The sequence below is a fragment of the Lichenostomus cassidix genome, chromosome 11, assembly GCF_008360975.1.
Source record: "Lichenostomus cassidix isolate B80296 chromosome 11, HeHo_3.0, whole genome shotgun sequence".
NCBI lineage: Eukaryota > Metazoa > Chordata > Aves > Passeriformes > Meliphagidae > Lichenostomus > Lichenostomus cassidix.
The window spans coordinates 19,177,523-19,197,799 of NC_139492.1; the positions used below are offsets into that span (position 1 = coordinate 19,177,523).

At 44.5% G+C, this 20,277-nt stretch overlaps 1 protein-coding gene and 1 long non-coding RNA gene across 4 annotated transcripts in view; one reads left to right on the forward strand and one right to left on the reverse strand.

Moving 5' to 3' along the window:
* The window catches only part of WTIP (WT1 interacting protein), an 83,390-nt gene that overhangs the window by 56,425 nt on the left and 6,688 nt on the right, over positions 1-20,277 (forward strand). Inside the window, exons 3-7 of the mRNA XM_085072048.1 lie at positions 511-578; positions 13,566-13,628; positions 15,944-16,074; positions 17,163-17,214; positions 18,949-19,017. Of these exons, the coding sequence (XP_084928174.1) occupies positions 511-578; positions 13,566-13,628; positions 15,944-16,074; positions 17,163-17,214; positions 18,949-19,017 (383 nt within the window). The remainder of the gene's footprint in view (positions 1-510; positions 579-13,565; positions 13,629-15,943; positions 16,075-17,162; positions 17,215-18,948; positions 19,018-20,277) is intronic.
* The window catches only part of LOC146432420 (uncharacterized), a 48,865-nt gene continuing 38,631 nt past the window's right edge, over positions 10,044-20,277 (reverse strand). For 2 of the 3 annotated variants that reach the window (XR_014854586.1, XR_014854587.1), the window contains 2 exons: positions 18,142-18,286; positions 10,044-11,451 (listed from right to left, as the gene is read on the reverse strand). This is a non-coding gene — a long non-coding RNA (uncharacterized LOC146432420). The remainder of the gene's footprint in view (positions 11,452-18,141; positions 18,287-20,277) is intronic. The other variant, XR_014854588.1, reaches the window with a different exon arrangement.

Below are 20,277 nucleotides of genomic sequence, written 5' to 3' on the forward strand. Positions count from 1 at the left end.
CATGTGTGCCTTGTACTGCTTTAGTGTTTCAGGGAGCAGTAGCATTGACTATTAATATTTTTGACGGTGGCAGGAACATCCATATGCAGTATCCCTTGTGTAGTCCTTTGGAGACAAACACTGCTGCTGTTGATTGCAGTGGCTGTGAGCCTCCTGGGATTTTACCTGCCAAGAAAATCATCTCAATTTGCAAAGGAGCCTTTTCCCCCAAATAATTTTTGAGTTTAGACTTCAAGTTTTTCAGGAACTGGTATCAGCTGGGTTCCATAACCCACACTTTGAGTTAACATTTAGTTGGTATCTAAGGCAAGGTTTGGTACCTCATTTGGTAAGGCCAGATAGAGCCAAGAGCCTGACCCTCAGTCTTGTCTCTGGATGGCCCTCCAGAGAAGAGAGGGACGAGGAACAGACCCCTCAGACCAGTACAGGGGGTGTGCTTTTCACTTTGCATCCTGAACAGCTGGGTTTGGGGACAGAGAACAAAATTCTGACAGTCCTGTGTTTTAACAGGGAGAAGACTACGAGGAAAAGCATTCTACAATGTCAATGGCAAGGTGTACTGTGAAGAAGACTTCCTAGTAAGTAAGATTTCAGTCATTTTTTATTATTTCTGAAGCACATAGTTCTTTTATAATGGCTTGTTTGCTTTGAGAGACAGTTTGATGATGCAGGGCTTCCTGCCAGTGGTGGAATTGGGAAGCATTTACCACTAACTCCACAAGAGCAGGATCAGCCCCTCGGTTTGAAGTGGTGGCTGTAAAACCAAGTACATAACTGTCCATAAGCCATCACAAAGTGTAAATTATGAGAATAAACACTGGAGCTGCTCAAGCTTGGGACTTGAATTGCAGCCACAGAGCCTCGCCTGCCAAGCCTGAGCTCGAAGTCAAACATCTGGGGAATACCAATCATAACAGGAGGGAGACATTTGTGCTGGGAGCACGGCAGGGCTGTGCACAAGGTTGCTTTGTTGAGGCACAGTTTAATCACTGCTCTGCTCACGGGGCTATGGGGGTGAGTTGTGATTAGCTGGGAACTGTTAGCCATGGAGGGACAACTCAGGTTCTCTCCCTCGTCACAGAGCTTTTGTAAATGCTTTACTTTAATAGAGACTAAGTCAGGAAAAGAAAAATGAAGCCTGTTGCTGAGCTGTGTTGTTCCAAAAATAAAATATTTCTTCAATTAAGGGTGAGGATTGTGCAGTGTACAGCAAATGATTCGATAAGTGCAGACCATTTGGAATTAAGATGAAGAGGATGGCATGGCTGGGAATTGCAGTTAGAGAGCAGTAACACATTTCAGCTTAGAGGAAGATGAATTGTAAATCACTTATGTTGAATTTATGCCACCTTATTTATTTAAATACCATTAATTTAGAAGCTTGGGTTTTCCAGAACAACTTTCCATTTCTAATGAATGTATAATCATGCATTTTGCAAAGGAATTATTCAAAGTATATCCCACAACAAAATTGTTACTGGCAGTTAAAAGTGCGCAAATGCATTTCTCATCAATGTAATCCATTAAAATTATGGAAATTCCTAAAATATTAGCCATATTTGCTTTCATGTGTTACACCTTTACCCTTCATGTGTTACATCTTTACTGTGAGCTGGAGCCTGTTGGGAAAAAAACAAAATGTATGTTGTGCAGAAAATAAGTTTCTTGTCAGAATTGAAACTTGTTAGTTTTACTTGCATGCTGAAGAGAAAATGATTTTTACTTCCTTGCTTTTTTCAGCTCTTTCTTTCCTGTGTTTCTGCAGAAGCACGGGGAGGGGGAGAGGAGGTGGAGTGTGAGAGGGAGGGGCTCAAACCTTTGAGATTTTTCATTTGAACTGTGTTGGAATGTACTTTCCCCGTGATCAAAACCTTTCATCCAGACTTAATGACATGATTGTTGTTATTAGCTTATAATTTCAGCCTAAACACAAGAATTTTAAATCTAAAAACCTTAATCTTTTGGAGAACATTCAGTTTTCATGGGGTGGAGGGGAAAACTCTTTAACTCAGGCATGTTCTGCAGTGGGTTTCTGAAGGGAGATACTTAGAGAGATTTTTCCCAGGAAAACTGAGATTAAGGACCTGATAGGAATAAACTTTCTGCAAGTTAGGGAACTGTTGGGCCATTTAAGGCAAGGCTATAAAAGCCCAAACTTTCCACAGGTGTGTTTTAGCAAATTCCCAGTAGAAAGGAGGGATGGGGGAGAAGCAGACCAAGGGACACTGTGTAAGTCAGCAAAGAAACCAAATTTTGATGTTGTCCCTGCTTGTGGTAATCTTGCTGCGTCTCAGAAAGTAATTGCATCTTCTCTCAGCTCCCCTTAGCAAATGTCACAACAAGAATCCCAGGAATTGTATTGTTTCACTAATGAAATCAAACAACCTTGCCTATTCTAGAGTTCTATGAACAGGGAAAGCTCAAAGCTTTTCTCAGAGTTGAAAGGAAAAAGGCTGCAAAGTAGCCGTTAAAAAGGAAATTATTTTAACTACTTCATCTTCCCAGTTCTTCCTCTTGAACACTTGGAAACCCCAATCCTCTCTAAGAAGAGGCATTTTTAGTACAAAGCAAAAAACCAAATGCTTTTTCTGTATAACAGAATTCCAGTCTCTACCATGACTCCAGTTCTTTAGTGCAGCTTCATTACAGTGCAGCACGATTCCCTGCTGACACTATGGTAGTGGAATGTTAGGGAAGTTAAGGCAGGGGATAAGAAAAAGATTATTTCAGTTTGGGAATGTAAACAGATAGTCTAACTACATTATAATTGTATTTCTATTGAGGAAATGCTTTCTGCTGTGGATGTCTTTCCTCTTTCTTGGCTTTTGTTTGTCTGAGAATTGATCAGGAGAATTAGATGCTCCTGTAGGTTTGCGAGCGGGGTCACAGCTCTGTGGATTTGCAGCCCCACAGCCTGTGACCAGGATATTTCAAAGATAGCAGGGATTAGAAAGCAGAGCAGCTTCAGAAAATGTGGGCAGGAGGTGTAGTGCTGTCCCAATGGGGGAGCTGGTGACACCCAGGTGGGAAGGGGCTGTGTGTACCTGGCTGGGTTTGCAACAGCTGCAGGATCCTTGCAGGGGCAGACTGAGGAGCTGATGTTCCCTTGCTCACAGTCCCACCTGGGGAGCAGTGCCCTGAAAGAGCCCTCATGTGCCTCCCAGCAGGAGCATCCCGAGGGGAAGCAGCTCTGCTGTGGATGGGGGACAGGGGTGGTGGCACCTGGAGCCTTCCTGGCATGTGGAGGAGAGCCTGTCCCCTTCCCAGGGAGGGCTGTGATTCCTGCAGAGCTCTGTCCTCCCCCACTGTTGCCTCTGTTCATCCCATTCATTTGCTGCAGGTGCTTCTTCCCTATCATGCCTGGAGTTACGCTGGACATGTCCTGCAGGCCACTCCAGGCAGGACTTGGGGATTTGGGGCTGCAACAAGTAGCACATGAGCGACGATGGGCAGAAAAGCTGAAACTGCTCTTGATGTGAACGAATGCAGAAAATTTTAGTGAAGAATGCATATTATTTATGTGTTTCTTCCTATTGTAGCTGCTAGAAATATTTAACATCCTACAGATGTCAGTATTTTATTTCTTCTGCAATAGTGCAGTTTGCTGTGCCAGACCAGCTCCTGCTGGAGCAATCTTCAGTGCTGCAGTCGGTGGCTCAGATGGGATACCTGGTCCTTTAACTACCACTAACTCACTACAAATCAGCTCTTCTTCTCAATCAAAGGTGGTATGTGGAATTCACTGTAGTGTCATGTATGGTCCTTGAAGCCAAGACCTTGAGAAAACCCATTTTCTGATCCTTTCAAATGTTTGACTCTTCTAAGAGCCCGCCTTGGCTAAAGCATCCCTCTCAAGGTTCAGCCAGTGCTGGCGCCAGCTGCTCCAGGGCTTCGCTTCCATGTGCACTCTGGCTGGGACTCCTGGGCAGGTCACATTCTAACAGAGCCCAGTTGTCACTGCAGGCATAGCGAGTGTCTGAGAGCTTTGGCTGCCAAGTGCTTCCAGAAAATCAGTCGGTAAAAGTGTGGCACGAGGAGCTGCTGGCATCAAACATTCCAAATCTGCCCCTTTCCTGGAAAAGTGCTTTCGATTTGTGGATGCAGGTCATGAGTGAGCTGTTGCTCACTGCTGATGAGCACTGTGAGGCTGCCCCAGGACACCCTGCACCGTGCCTGCCAGAGCCACAAGGTGCATCCTTCTTGCAAATAGTTTTCCCACATGTTTGCTCTTACTGAGGGCACAGATCATCACCACAGATAAGGTGGCTTACTGTGCTCATTCTTTGCAGGGAAGAAACGTTAGAAGTTTTTAGCCCCACTTGTGGAGTTGCACATGGGCAAGGGATGCCACAGTGCTGCCTTCTGTGGGGCTAGGAATGGATGGCTGAGGCTGGGAATCCCCTGCACCTGGGGGATGTAGAATACCCCTGCCTTCTTGGGCTATTTTTGTCAGCCTCCTGCTTCCAGCCCTGATTAGCTGCACATTCTCTCAGTGCTTAAACCCAAACCATATTGGCTAAACGTAGTGAATGAATCAGATTTTAAAAAACAAATCTTCAGGTAATTCCACTTCAGCCTAAGCATGGCACAGACATTGCCTGATCTGTGCCATTTCCAGTAGGATACTGCATGTGTGAGGAGCAAAAAGAACAAAAACAAACCCCCAAACTTTGCATTGCTTTGCTTTAGCTCTGGGGAAGATCCAGTTGCTCCTTTAAATGCCACCTTAAGGTAATAAGTCCAGCAACACCCAAGTCTTGCCCAAGCCCTGTTAGGAGAGTTATTTCATGAAAGGAAATAAAACAAATGACAGTTTAATCCTTTCCTGAAAGCTCTTCGGACACAGATGGCTAGCTAGCCATAACAGAGACACTGTTCCTGGTGAAGTGAACAAAAAGTAAATGCCTTACTGTATAATAAATAATCCCAGTCAGATGTTCATGTTTCATTTTGTTGATAAATTGCTGCGTAATCATGGGTGAAGGAAAAATAGCTCAATAATTTTAATTTGTCTTTCCTTTTCAATGCTTAAATGTCATGTAAAGAAATTTTTTTATAATAATGTTTTGCTTGGCAAAAAACACTTTAAAAATGTCACCAAAGCAGCCTGAATCTTAGATCTATTATCTATCTCTTTTCTTTTTTTTCCTCTTTTTTGATAGGCTTTTCCTTTTTCTCTTGAGGTAATGAACATTATTGAGTGGGGGTCCAGTAGAGGTTAGGAAATCAGAGAATTTCCCTCGAGGGAGGAGATGAGAGGGAAAATGAACCTCATGACAGATGTTAGTTACATTGCTTAATGCACTACTGGAAGACGCTCAGATGCTCTGGAAATAACCTATTACAGACACCACAAGCTGCAGTGCATAGCATTAAGGTCATCCAAAACTTCCCCTTTTAAGATTTTCTCTTTCACTGTGTTAAGACTTTGCCAAATTTAATCATTTAGGCTGAACTTCTTCATGCTAGGTTTTTGCCTCTGGCTAATTTTGCTGTCATTAGTTGTTGAAAGTTTCATCTAGAGCTGTTCATCCATTTCAGTGAATAAGACTGGAGGAACTCTGCCCATAAATCCTAAGAGAAGGGCTCTAAAAACTTCATTTTGCACATGGCAACTGTAAAGAGACTCTGTGCTTTGCAAACCTGTAGGAGCCTTTGGGTGTCCCTGCCTTCCCCAGGAGGGTGCCCAGCCCCTGTGAGGCTGTGGCAGGAGGAGGGCAAGCAGCCCCAGCAGAGCTGTGCCTTGCAGCCCCGCAGCCTGTCTGTCTCCAGCCTTCCCTCTCCTTCTCCTTCTCCTTCTTCTCCTTCTCCTTCTCCTTCTCCTTCTTCTCCTTCTCCTTCTCCTTCTCCTTCTCCTTCTCCTTCTCCTTCTCCTTCTCCTTCTCCTTCTCCTTCTCCTTCTCCTTCTCCTTCTCCTTCTCCTTCTCTTCCATTCAGTCTGGTGGGGTTCTGGATCCCTTTCTCCTCTAACCAGCCACTGGTCTCCAGCCAGGACACTTCTCTTTGCTGGTCACTGCAATGCAAAAGTTGGCTACAGAGGACAATACAGGCCCTTGTCTTATATCCACAACCATAAAACTCACAATGCTTTCAGAAATGTAAAAGTGTCAGGGTGTGCAAGACTGCTAGGCAGGTGGGAAATGGAAATGCTCAGCCTTTTATGGGGTAAGGGCCAGGATGTCAGCTGAGGAGTAGCTGAGTGATGGGCAGCTCATCCGAGCAGGGCTTGCACCTTCATCTCTTGTAGCACCAAATACAGCAAGACCCTTACCCTAACCAGGGCCCCTGGGCATGGCTGCAATGTAAATATTAATACTAATGAGGCTTTTCTTCTCAGTTTGTGCACATGCTGTTTTCCAAGCCTGGCAGTGTGGGAAATGGCCTGTCCCACTTGCTGGGGCCCTCGGAAGATAGTTTTTATTTAGTGTAATGGAAGCTGGTGTCAGCTGGAGTCAGAGGTTTGATTTTCCATCTCAGTGACTATAAACGTTTGGAAGTTCCCCTTGGGAGAGAGCCCTGGGACTGGTGCATTAGTCAGATAGCCCATTCCTGCTAAGTGAGACTCTTTCAGAAAAAAATAGACTCAGTTGAAAAGGTGAATGATTGAAGTTGCAGCTTGTGTCCATTTCATATCTAATGGGAATCACAGAGCAAATGGACTTCTAGATAACAGGGAGGATGTTGTATTTAGGAGACTTGCTATTAAAAGCCATACTCCAGTCAGAAAACAGACAGACATGGGTGTTTATTGATATATTTAACAGAATGATGGAATCAGAGCTTGGAGGGCGATTTGCTGCAATATTTCTGATGTACAGAAGCAAAAGGAAGTCTGTGAGTTTTTTCAAGGTGCTCATGGCTCTAGGCTGGAACAGGAGGTGCTTTCAGGTTCCAGAGGCATCATGAATGCCAAACGTTGCTGTGCTCCCAGATGCTGTCACTGAAAACAAACAGTTTATAGCATGTTCCTAATTGGGGTACAAGGGAGTGCAGTCATGTTGCTGCTTGTGTATGTCTTGCTCCAGCCCCTTCCTGCCAAAAAATTTTGCATACTTTCCTTCCTTAGTTTTCCGTAAGTTTGTAGTATGCCAGTGGTCCTGGTTTTATTGTATAAATGAATTTGACAGTAATGATGATTAATTGGGTATTCTGAATTGAAGCGTTGGGTCAAACCTACAGATGGTCTTAAAATCCAAGTTTCATGCTACCTAGGGATAGTCAAATATTGATCTGCCTCTGCACTTTGGACTTGGATGTGAATCAGCATGAAGAGTGTATAGAGCTGACAGTTTGGGCTCACCTCTCATTGCAATACAATTCCAGAGTGCTGTATCCTGGATGAAGAAGTTACAAGTCCCTTGAAGCTGGTGGCAGGAGTCCCATTGCCTTCAGGGAGGTGTCTGGGTTTTAACCCAGGGGTTCATCCCAGAGGGCAGTTTCAAAGCTGGGGCCCATAACAAGGAGAGAAGCTGAGGGTGGAGGCTGTGAGCACAGTGTGCAGGACACAGCACAGGTCTCACTGGGCAGCACTGGGGGCTGCAAGAGGAGCCAACTGCAGTCCTGAGAGTCTCACGTTTGTAAAAGTGCAATACACAGGCAGTACCTAGACCCAGGGAATAATACAGTGAAATTTCAGTGTGTGAGTAAGGTCTGTGTTCACTAAAAGGGTTCTCAGCATTTCCTGAACTGGGTTGCAGATTGTTAAATGAGTCGCAGGAATCGCTCTCTGGGACATGGCAAAGGAGACAAAGGCAAAGACAGGGTTTTTCTGAGATGTATCACTATTGACTTCGTATTGTAACTCTCCTGTATGTTGCATTTGCTGCTGCAATGTTTGGAAGACTGTGTTACAAAGTCCAGTTGGTGTCATGCCAGGTAATCACTCCCCTATTTCCTCTTGAGATGGTGATCCAAAAAGACAGACTATCCCATTTTTCTTAATATTACATTGAACAGTAAATTACAACAACTGAAGTGCACTTAGAAGAACTAGAGCTCTTTCTAATTATGTGTAACTCCTGCCAAACACTTGTAAGCAGACAGCATTAATTTTTTTCTATGGGAGAGTTAGAAAAAGACCCATGTGAGAAAGTGGCATGTTTCCATCTCGGTAATAAATGTCGGTATTAGCTGCTGTTATGTTCTGAATTTAAATCTCTCAACAACTGTTTTGAATAAAATCCAGATAATTTTTTTTCCAGGAAGGTAGGTTCTTGTATAAACAGTTTCTTTCAGTGTATGCAGTAGATGGTAGCGGTGACAGTAAATAACCTGCAGCAAGAGTATAGCCCCATGCAGTGTGAAGTGCTTTACAGTGTGAATCAAGTCAATAAATGTTAGGCTCTATGATATGATGCTGAGTTAAAGCTGTTGATTCAGCCTTTTTTGCTTGATCATTGTCACTATGAAGCTCCCACAGGAGTTTGCTTAAGGAAAACCTAGATAAGAAAATCATTAGTGGCTCTTAATCACACTGCAAGTAGCCTCGGTGAGTGCTCACCCAGGGTCTCTGTAGGTGCTGTGGGATGGAAATGGCTGGTCCCTTCTCAGGGGCTATAAAAGGCCTGACTGCCAGAGGCAGGGTTCAGGACCAGCCAAATTCCTGGGTTTTGGCAGTTTCGTGCATGGCCAGACCACCTGCTACCTCTGCAGAGCATGGAGTCCCTCCTTGCCCTATGCTTGTCCTTCAAACATAACAAAGTGGAAAGACAGAAGCAAGAAGGCAAACTGCTGTGTACTATTTCCTCACAGACAGGAAGACAGAGTGAAGCAACAAGATATATGAAAGGGTTTCAGCAAAATGAAGAGTAAAGTTCTGGACTGTTTTCCTTTAGTTAATCTGTCACCTGCCAAAAGGCTCCTGTATCTTTGAGCCTGAGAAGGCCCCATTTCGTCCAGTTCATTTTAATCGCTGCATTTAAATATGTGTGTAAAAAAATAACAACAAAACCCCATCTGCATGAAACCAAATTTGATATTTGCTCCCTCTCTCAATGCAATCCCATGAATTTCTTACATTGTTGTGTCCCATGTAGTAAAGGTCCCATGCAGAGAGCAAACAATACAGCAGCGAGAAGACAGATGCTCTGCTAATGGGAAACCAGGGAGCAGAGAGTCTGTGAGGGATTACAGGCAGCCTGGGGTTGGAATACATTATTAGCATAGCACCCAATTCAGAAATTAGTTTTCAGAATTAAATGCCTGAAGCATTTTGGCAAAAACTTCTTCTCATCCCACTCAAAAGCTCTTAAAGCATAAAAGAGTAGGAATCTCAAGCCTAGGCTGAGCAGCCACGTTTGGGACGTTGCAGTGCTGCAGCAGTGAATTGGAGATTTTACAGCTTCATACCATTACCGGGGCAGCAGCTGCCACACCTACTGAAATGTAGCCCACTGGCTCTGCTTGCACAAACCTTCAGCAGGTTTTGAACATCCTCATCAAAGAAGAAAATGGGCCTGAATGAGATTCCAGGGTCTGTTTCCAGGAGGAAGGTTTTGTTTTGTTGAGTGCATAGCAGCAGGGAAGAGCACCAGCCCCTCCTTGGGCTCGGTTAGGCATGTGAGGGAGGAGCAGTGACATGTCTTTTCAAAGGCCTGACATTGCCTAAGGTAGAAAGTTTGGGTCCTGAAGCCTTTTTCAGGCATACTATTTTCTGAATGTTTTTTCTTTTGAAAATCATGATGGGAACATAAAACTTTAAAAGACCCTGGTAGACAACCAAGATTTGCTACAGGACTGAGAACAGGCAGGAGAAATTGTTTCTCATAGTACTTGGTGGGATTATCCTCCATGCATAATTGTTCATTATATGCTCAAAATTCATTGTTAATTTCTTTTAGATATATTGCACATTAGACAGAAGAGTTATAAACCCCAAGATTATCACAGGAGGATACTAACAGGCCTAAATATTCAGGACAGAAGGGGACTTGTTTTCCTCTTACATTGAAACAAAGACTCTTGGACAGGATCATCAGAGGTTTTTTTTTTTTTTTTTGCCTGTTTGATAATCAAAGTATATTGGACAGCAAACAAAAGAAAAGTTCAGCCAGCCAAGTCTTCTACTTTATTTTTACTCTCCTATTCTAACATAATTAACATATTTCTCAAGGTTTATTTAGTTTCCCAGAGTTTTATTTTATATAAGTACCATTTGGGGGTGGGGGGGGAGCTGGGTTGCAAAGTCTTGATTTGTGCATATAAAGTGAGATTTTATTATCCTGGTAGAGAAGACAAGGACATGGTAAATAAGGGAGAAAACAGTTGAGACCAGACTAAGAAATTAGGAAAAATAATATGCCAGCTCTTCCACTTGCATTTGTTTTCCTTGCATCCTGGTGTATCTAGCATTGTCCTGAGTCACAGAAGGGAGCATAAAGGATAACACTATATTTTCAGCTTTGAATTTCAGAGCTGGTCTTTTAATAACAACTCCTTCCAGTGTTTTTATATATGCTTAAGGAGTATCTTTAATGAATGTTAGAAAGAGTTCAAAATTACACTTCCCATGTGTTGTGGATACACAGTGTCTGTAGACTTCTGACTGTTCCCATCCAGATTGGGATTGGTCTGTATTTACATCACTTTACTGCTCTGCCAACAAATACTTTTTTTAAGGAACCTGGCACACAGGGAACCCTTGTAGAGTAAGGCTAGAAATGAGCCCTACCCTGCTTAGATCCTCCCCCAAAAGAAACTGTACCTATGAATACTACAGGAACAGGGAGCAGAGCTGAGATTTGGCTTCTCCATGAGGGTCTTGCCTATCAGCCTGTGCCACTTCACTGCTTCACCTCAATCTGTTGTTCACACCTCCAGATTGTCAGTGGGGGCTGGAGTGCTCAGAAGCTCTTTTTACCCCTCCAACTGAATCAGGAATAAAAAAGGTTCCAAGTCTGTGTAGCAAAGCCTTCTCTTCTCCTGAAGTTACCTGTTCATGAGCTCTGGGGGGACCAGAGTTTCTCCTACCCAGCCATGCTGGGAGCACACCCCGGGAGGCTCTTGGTGTGCTGAGAGACAATAAAGAGGCCATTCTGCCTTGTCTGGAGCAAGTCACAACTCCTCTCCCACTGCACACACAAGATCTGTGAAGGTTTTTAATATTCAAGTGCTTCAAAGACAGATGTTGACAATTTTAATTAGTATTTTAAGACTTTTAAGCTCTGCTTCTAAAACTGCAAACTTAGCACAGCAGCCCTGTTTGAACACTCCAAATTAAGATCAAACAGTGCAAAGAAGCAGTTTACAGTAAGCTCCAGAAATGCTGAGAAAATAATTTATTATTTACCTTTTGGCAGCAATGTCCACAGTACTGCTATCCTGTAGAAAACAGTGCTGCTGGGCTCTGAGGCTGTTATTCTTTCCAGTCCAAATAGATTTAAAACACAAGCAGACCTGAATCCAAAACGCTGATTTCACAAAATCAGGCCTTCAGTCTATCTGAGATTGATCCTGTGAACAGGAGAGGAGTGTAGTGGTAAATGACATCTCCCTGAGCCCATGAAATATTTTGTCACTGCTATTAGACTTACTGCCATTTTGCAAAGTCTTCTTAATTGGTTAATCCAGTTCTGGATGTGTTTGACTAATAACAATTCTCTTGTTAAAAACAAATCATGGTTTTAATTTAATAGGGTTAGTTACAGAAAGACTGATTTTGTGTCAGCAAAGCCTTCTTTTCTGACAAACAGTGTAATTTATGACAATCTAGTTAGCAATAAATGCCATTAATCTGACCACTAGGCCATTCTGTTCCTGGGGAATAATGTCCCTTCTTGATCAATACCTGGGTGAATGCTCCTTTGCATTCCTTATCAAATGACAGCCAGATGGTACTGGTAAATTCATTCCATCAGGATTTTAGAATTAGCTGGGCTTGTGCTGTTGTTAATCCTTTGCTGTCTGTGTCACTAGGACCTACCCACCTGTTTCCAGTAAGCTTGGAGTTCCCAGCCCTAGGAAGCAGTCTAGCCAGAGGGTTACTCAGCCATGGGGCAGCCAAGAAACATCCCAAACAGGGAGACCTTTTTTCTGCATCAGTAAGAAATAAAAGTAGTATCTTACAGAAATAGCCAGCTAGGACTGCCCGCCTCTGTTTGTTCCTCAACACCCTGATCTCTTCTAGGGAAGTTTCAAAGTTTCTTAAGACTGTTTTGGCTGTGTTCCTTCAGGCATAGTAAGTTTGGGGATGTGACAGCTGCTCTACCATCATTTACTGACTTCTGGGCCCATCAAAGTGTCTATGAGACCTTTTCCTTCATAATCACTTTGTTGCATAGCAACAATAATTTTGTCTCCGACCTATTGATCCAACATAACATGTAATCCCCTCACTCCAATAAAAAGGAAAACATATGGCAGCTCCAGGCTGGGAACCACAGGCTTTTGAAGTGAGGGGACAGTTAATCCCCACTAAACCAGGGGGAATGGAGCAAGCTATAAGCTCTGTTGGGGCTCAGAGCAGTCATTAGGTGTTTGAGCCAATTAACCTGTGTTGTGGGAGAAGAGTCTGGTTTACATTCATCCTCCCCTTCCTCATCTTTTATTTTGTGCAACTAAAGCACCTTTCAGGTGATCTCTGCTGAAATGGCATCACTGTGCAGTGCCCCACATGGGTGGCACCCTTTCCCTCTGGTAGGACAGGACACATGCAGCTCTGGGCTGAGATGGGGCTGCAGAGGGTGAGGGGAAAGTTCAAACACTGCAAACACCAGCTTCAAATGTGCATTGCGGGAGCTCCTCAGGAAGATGTCTCTTGTTTGTAAGTTGTGGTTTGGTAGTCAGCCTGATAAGCTGGATTGTTTTTCTGTACCTCTAAACACAGAGCTAAAAGCAGACCTTGGCATCTGAAACAGGAACTGCTTTGGGGACAGGAGCACAACACTAAGGTCAGAATCACTCAGGCTGGGAACACAGAGCTTTGGTCCCAAGCAGGCAAAGCATCTCCCCACAGCTGTACCCTTGGCACTGGAGCATGGGCTGGCAGCTGCAGTTTGGATCATCCTTCTGAGGTACCTTGCTGCTGCCCACAATGTGCAGTGAGCCCAAGCTCCTGTGCACGAGTACACTGCTGGGTTCTTCCCTGGCTGGAAACCTTGGTATCCACAAGGCAGCTAAATCCTTCTTGGGCCTGTCTTCATTTCTAGCTTGCAGATAGCACGGAGTGAAATGTAGGTCCAAAGTCTGAGGTTGCTAATTTGAGCAGGAAGGTGAGTTTTATGTTGTTTAATAAAACAACCACTGAAAGAGTCAATTCAAGCTAATTTCCTCACATCAAACACAAACTTTCCAAATAGACTTTAAAAAAGAAAAAATCAAGCGTACAGTAATACTGTTACATTGGGAATCTCAGTGGAAATACTGCAGTAGATCAGAAGGCCAAACTGGTATCTGGGCATGCTGCAAGAGCCAAGCGAAGGCTTCTGAGTCGCTGTCTCCCAAACCTGTGTATAGTTTGCTGTCATACATAGCACAGGCTGGAAAATAGCACAGCCTTCACCTGAAAGGTATTTCTATGGCTAGAGGAGTGGCTACTAATGATCCTTTCTTTTATGTTGTTTTAACAGTATTCAGGTTTTCAGCAAACAGCAGACAAGTGCTTTGTTTGTGGACACCTCATAATGGAAATGGTAAGAGACCTAAACTCCTAATGATGGGCAACTCACCTTCCCTCTGCTTTGGGAAGTGTCCTGTGAGACATCTGCTATTCTCTGCCCAGGCTGGCATTGTGTCTTCACTGCTGTCAATGTAGTTTTTGAAACTGAGGCAGTAAATAAAAATACCTTCATGCTCTATTACTATTAAGTACAGAAAGTTGGGCTTCTTTGCCACCTGAGAATATGGGAGGTTGCTGTTCTGCCAATTTGTGAGTCAAAATAAAATAGAATTTTAATAATAAATGGGGAAGTACAGCAGAACTTTGAATGAGAAGATGGTAAAGGAGCACAACAGGTGTGCTCTGTAAGACAGTAGATAACAAGAGCCCTGTCAAGTGGATGGAATCCAGGCTAGAGCAGAGAGGGACATTATCAATAATGTCACCCACTCTGTGACTTGCATTATTTACCTTCTGTTGCTTGTTCCATTTAAAATGCATTATTGCCACTGGGATTTGTAGGAAGCCAGTAGTCAGAGTTACTTTTGTAATAAAAAAGAATCAAAGGGCTTTGGGTTGTTGGGCAGACACTACTGGCATCGTGTCAGTGGGTGAAAGTAGGAAGACTTTTGTGTGCTCTTCCTACGCAGAAATTCCCAAACAAAATGAAGTAGTTTGCACGATGAAGAAGTGCAGATCCTGTAGTGTATCTATTTTCCTCTTGCTGTAAAGTGTGCATGAACCTCAGTGTGCCTAAGAGAAGTAGCTGTTTTGTTGCACACACAGTGATTCAGTCAGAGCTGGAACGGAGACTTCACTAATGAGGATTCTGGCTCATATCCTGGCACCACTGGTTGGACAAGGATATTGTTCGTTTTAGCCCAAGAGCAAATTTCTAGAGTTGTGTCATGCTGGGAGGGGGAGGGGTATCCTGACTTGCATGCTTTGAGCTGGCCCTTTATTGCAGAATCCCAGGCAAGAGTCCATGAGATCTCACTGGTGGAGCTCAGTAGCTGGAAGCTTGGCAGGTGCTTGTCTGCCTTTCTCCCATCAGCAAGTGTGCTCTGACAAAAGGAAGCAGCTCTGGGAGCTGCAGGATTCAGCACTTGTTTGGCTAAATGCAGCAGGTTCCTGCCTGGGAGCACAGCCTGGCTGTGCTGGGTGCTGGCCTGGGGCAGAGCTGGGGCTGGGCAGGGCTGGCTGAGGAGCATTGTGCTCAGTGCTCATGGCTGCACAGCTGTGCCAGGCTGGCACCACTACCCCTCTTGCCACGGAACCAGCCCCGGCACAGGGATCAGTTGGCTCTGGCTGGGAACAGCCTTGCCAGTCAGTCTGGTACCACTCACTGATCTACAGGGCTTCATTAGAGAGGGAAAAAAAGGTTAAATTAAATTGCCTTTTTTCCCTATACTTCTTTCCTTTGTTGGTTTGATCTTTATTCATAAATCACCTATAGGGCCATGGGAGCTTGGTCTGTGGAGATTTTTCATCTCAAGCTTACCAGCAGCTGCAAGCTGAGCACTGTGCTAGCAGCTGCTTTTTGAAGTTACCTTCTAAAGATACTTCTTACTCCCAAAATGTATGGAATTAGTTTTATAACCTGTTAAGAGCTGCCTGAAGGTGATACTGTGTCTTGCTCTTCCCAGGGACTTGTTCATGGGTTTGGGACATTCTCCTCCATGTCCCAGTGCCACACTGAGTGTTACACACAAGGATGTCAGGAGGGAGGGGATCTGTTCTGTAGTAGGGCAGCCAAGGCTGCATCAGACCTTTCCTTGAAGCCTTTAAAATGCAATAGGGAAGGTCAGCATGGGAAGAGGCTGGGCAGGTGCATGGAATTTTATCAGAAACTCATGGGCCCCTATGACTGAGTGATAACCAGTCGGTAACTGTGGGGGATTAGGATCCTTAGTTAATAAAACGGCAACTTCTTCATTTGCTTGTTTTGTTATTTAACTTTTTGGGTAATGATTGGTTTTGGATTCTGTCTGTCACAGCCTGTTAAATTTTGTACAGTAACTCTGTATCCCAGTAACTTGTATTTGGGATTTCCCCAGAAATGGTCTGTGAAGCCATTTTTAATTTCCATTGGCAGTACTGGCCCTGCAGAGCTAAAACTGATGGGCTTAGCCTGGTTTTCAGTTCTTGCTATTCATTGGGAGCATATTGAAACCCACTGAAATAAGCAAGTTGATTGTTTTAAGAGGCGCCTTGCTGACAGATCTGCAGAGTGGTAATTTCATCCTGAAGTGCTTTTCTCACTGTCATTATTATGAATGAGTGAGACACAGCAGTACATGGGAAGAGAACATCTCATGCATCCACTTATTTTGTTGTTTGCCTCATAAGATCTTACAGGCCCTTGGAAAGTCCTACCATCCTGGCTGCTTCCGCTGTGTGGTGTGTAACGAGTGTTTGGATGGAGTCCCCTTCACTGTAGATGTGGAGAACAATATTTACTGTGTCAAAGACTACCATACGTGAGTACACAAATCCACTGCATGCTCAGAAAATTACAGTAGTTAAAGGATTGATGTAGTTATAAGTCTTGTAGTAGATAAAAAGGTCACTCCTGTTTGCTCAGATGTCCCTCAACTGCTGCGTTCATGTGCTGCATTTGTAAAGTATTTTAAGATTTATTGAGGGTTACTTCATGGGCCCAGTGTGGCATACAGTGGCCAAGTGAGGCTGAAGATCAGATGGTGTCAGAGGATGTGTTTCTTGGGGGCTGTTCCTCTACTTCTTTCAGGACTATCAATGCTAATTACACCAGACCACTTCTGCAGGTGTTGGTAGGTTCTGCTTGCTGTTTCCAAGAGTGAAGGTTTGGGCAGTGCACGACACAGGTGTAAGATTTGTTATTTGAGACAGAAGACATGTAATTAACAGTTAGCATTAGAACAATTTTAGCCTTACCTGACCAAAGGTAGACATTTAAAAAATTGCTTTTGGGGTCCTTCTTGATTGCACTCAAAGGCAATGGGATCCTGCTCTTAGCCGCAGTCAACCCAGAACTCAGTTATGCAGCAAGAGCAAATCACACGGAATTCAGCCCTGTTTGGTGCCAGTCTGACCATGTGACAAAGACACAGTGAGTGCTGTCCCAGTGATTGTCATAAAGTGCAGCTGTGTTCCATAAGCCCAGTTGTGTATTTAGCTGGTAGATCCTGGCCATGATTAGCCCCTCTCCTGTTGACCATGGTGATGCCTTCCTGACCTCATAGAGTGACAGACCCTAAGTCAGGAGCTGCTTTGCAGTCAAGCATCAAGGTTCTGGAAGAATTTGAATGGTTTTATAAGTAAAGGAAGGAAAGAAAAAGGGCATAAGCCGGAAGAGGGGTGGATTCACTATTGCTTCAAGGTCAGGAAGACCTAAACAATCAATCTGGGATAGATCAGCCTTTCCCAAATCTCCTTTTCACTGAATATCATCAAACAATTAGAGATGTTTTCAAATGCTGTGAATCTCCACTTTGCTAAAAACAAGGCATGATTATAATGGCGCCTTTGGTTCTACTTTTCAAAGAAGCTTTAAATGTGACTGTAACACTTTCTTCTTGCACCCTAGGGTTTTTGCACCAAAATGTGCTTCATGTAACCAGCCGATCCTCCCAGCACAGGTAGGTGTTAAATGGAATGACTCTGAGGGAAAACAGCTGTTGGCATATGGACTCTTTCTAAAAACACACTAAATGCTTTTCCTTCCTTTCCCAGAGTGTGTACTGTGTTAGATACTAAATTAAACATAGTTCAGCAGTAAAGTTACTCCCAAACTTTACAAATGCAACTCCCAGAGGTTGTAATAGTCATACTATTTCCACAGTATAGTACTTCATATCTTTAGGGCTCTTTCCAGGTCTTCATTATTCTGTAAGAAACCTCATTTAGTTGAAAACACTGACTGGGGCTCCAAGAACAAGCCAGGGAGTAAAGCCATTACAAAGATACCTGATGTGACCCTGTGAGAAGGCCACACAGTCTGTTGTCCTGAGGTGGCAATGGAATGAAAGTGCTTAAAGGGGTGGAAAAGGCAACAACAAAAATGGAAGCCAGGTGAAACTTGCTTGCAAGCTCAGTCTGTGCTGACAATGCTGTTGGCACAATTAGCCCCAGAGTGGTGCTCCCTCATGCTCTGGTGGGTGCAGGACCCTCCGAGTTCCCTTTGCTGAGGTCACTGACCAGCTCATTTGTAAACAAGGGCCTCAGCACCTTCCTGCTTTTCCTCTTGTCATGTTTATAGAGCCAGAGCTTCCCTCCTGTAAGCTGCTGTGCCCCAGTAAAGCCTGAGGCTAGAACCTCTCACATGCCCACCTCCAATACTCTGCACATTACTCTCATTTGTCATTAGCGTTTCTCTTAATTGGCCAAGTCTTACATAACTAAAAAACGCTATGAAGGCTGAGCCCGGACTGCTTGTCCTCGTGGTGGATTGTGAGGAAAAAACCTCTATGTAAATTTCATGGAATTTGGAGCTTAAAAAATAATTCTTTTTTGGTTTCCAAGAAAGAAGGATAAGGAAATAAAAGGCAGTCATAGTGCTGACTCACCCAATGACTAGCAGGGCAGACTCCATGTTCATTCCCAGGGAGATTTCCTAGGTTTGCTCAAGTCTAGCAGTGCAGGTATTGACTTGCCCACAGCTTCTCTCAGACATAGTCCACGTCATATCTGGTGCTCTAACCACACCTGGAACTGGGAACAATGGAAGGCAACCAATTTAATGAGCTCTCTTCAGAGTGGATCAGGAGAGCGCCTGTGAGGTTACTAGAAGGGTATTGCCTGCTCTGCAGGGCCTGAGGCTCAGCCAGAAGTTGCACAACTCTGCTGCACCCACCCTCACACTGAGGTTTGGCCTGTGCACATAATTACCTGCCAGACTGGTATGTTAGTCGCTATGGGGGACACACAGTGACATGTGCATGTGCAAAAGAGCTGTGCAGCAGATGGTTTGAGGGGAATACAAGTCCTGGAAAACAGAGCAGGGTGCATACAAGGAAAAGTTACCCAATGAGCAGGATTTTGACTGATAATTTGTTCAGATTGTAGATGCCCTTGGAAGATTATTTGATTTCAAGACTAATTTGTTCCTTGTGGATGAAGTCTTGGCTACACTTCCCAAATGACCTCTACAGCTTAGATGTGCTAGCCACCCACACTGCTGCTCCACAGCCAGGGCAGCAATGCAGTGCTGTGTCCCAGGGGCTGAGACCCTCAGCAGTCACAGAGCTCTGCTGCGTGGGGGAAGAGTGGATCCTCCAGGGAAACAGCTCTGCAGAGCAGCAGGCTGGGCATTGAGCAACGACTAGAAAAATGCTTCTCAGACAGCACTTTTACTTTCCCTCTGCTTCCCCCAGGGCTCTGAGGAGACCATCCGGGTGGTGTCGATGGACAAGGACTACCACGTGGAGTGCTACCACTGTGAGGTGAGCCCTGGGCTCTGCCCACCTGCCCCACGGCAGCCTCTGCCTCTGGGGGGGACTGCTCTGCCTCTGGGGGAGCTGCTTAGCCTCTGGGAGGACTGCTCTGCTTCTGGGGGAGCTGCTCTGCCTCTGGGAGGACTGCTCTGCTTCTGGGGGACCCTGACTCACCCCATGGGCTGCACTCGCTCGCTTTTGCACACCTGGGCAGGTAGGGCTCTGCCCCCCAGCTCCTGGAGGGAGGCAAAGAGTGAGTGCTGCCTGGGCTGGAAGTGGTGCTGCTGTCACCAGTACCAGATTAGTTTTGGATGGTTTTTCCCAATATATTAACTTCAAAACTGGGTTTGGTTCATTGGGTTGAATTTTCTCCAATACTTCCAGATGGGGAGAGAGCAAAGAGTGGGTGCCAGTTCTCTTTTTCCTCATCTCTGGATGCAGTGTGTAGGGCTCTGATCTGAGAAGACTTGAATTCACATTGCCTGTGCAGGGAAGGACTCTCACTGGAAGGCTTTTCTAGGGGATCTGGTTTTTCCTTGCTGAATGAATATTGATTCTTTACTAGGAAAGAGACAAGGATACCACTTACTTCCTGTCACTTTTTTGGGAGTAATTTCTTATTGTGCAGAACATTTAAACATCTATTGCCACAGATCAAGTTGTGGAATTAGTGCTCTTGCTTCAGAGGGGAGACCTGAGTTCATCCTGAGTTCATCCAGGAGCATGAGAAGAAAAACAAACTCACTAAACTGGGATCAACCAAAATCCTCCCTTTTGCCATAGGTTTGTCTCTTTGACATAGCACACAAATATCCACACAGACCCTACCTGTGAGCACCAGAGGCAGCAATGCAGCAGTGCTGCCTCCGTGCACTGTTGCCCAAAGGTTTTACAAAGATTCTCCAAACTGAGAGAGAAGATAACAAAATGCAGGGCATCTTGAAATGTTATGTACCTAAATGTAAGTAAGGCCCCATCCACTCAACTATCTCCTTTCAGCAGAGACACCTGAAACTCCATCCATTTCTATTAATTTTTCAAGAGAAATTGGCACAGGAAATCGCAGTATTTCGTAGAGCTGAACTTCCCTCCTCCTTCCCCCAACTATTGCTTTGTGCAGGCTTCACTTAAGATGACAGCTCCCTCCCCTGCTCTCTCAGGCCATTGACTTTATGCTGGAATGTCCCACTGGGGGTTTATTTTCCGTTCTGTTTCATTATTCATTTCCCCATTCTCCTTCCCATTTGAGGCAAATCAAGCTGCCTCCAC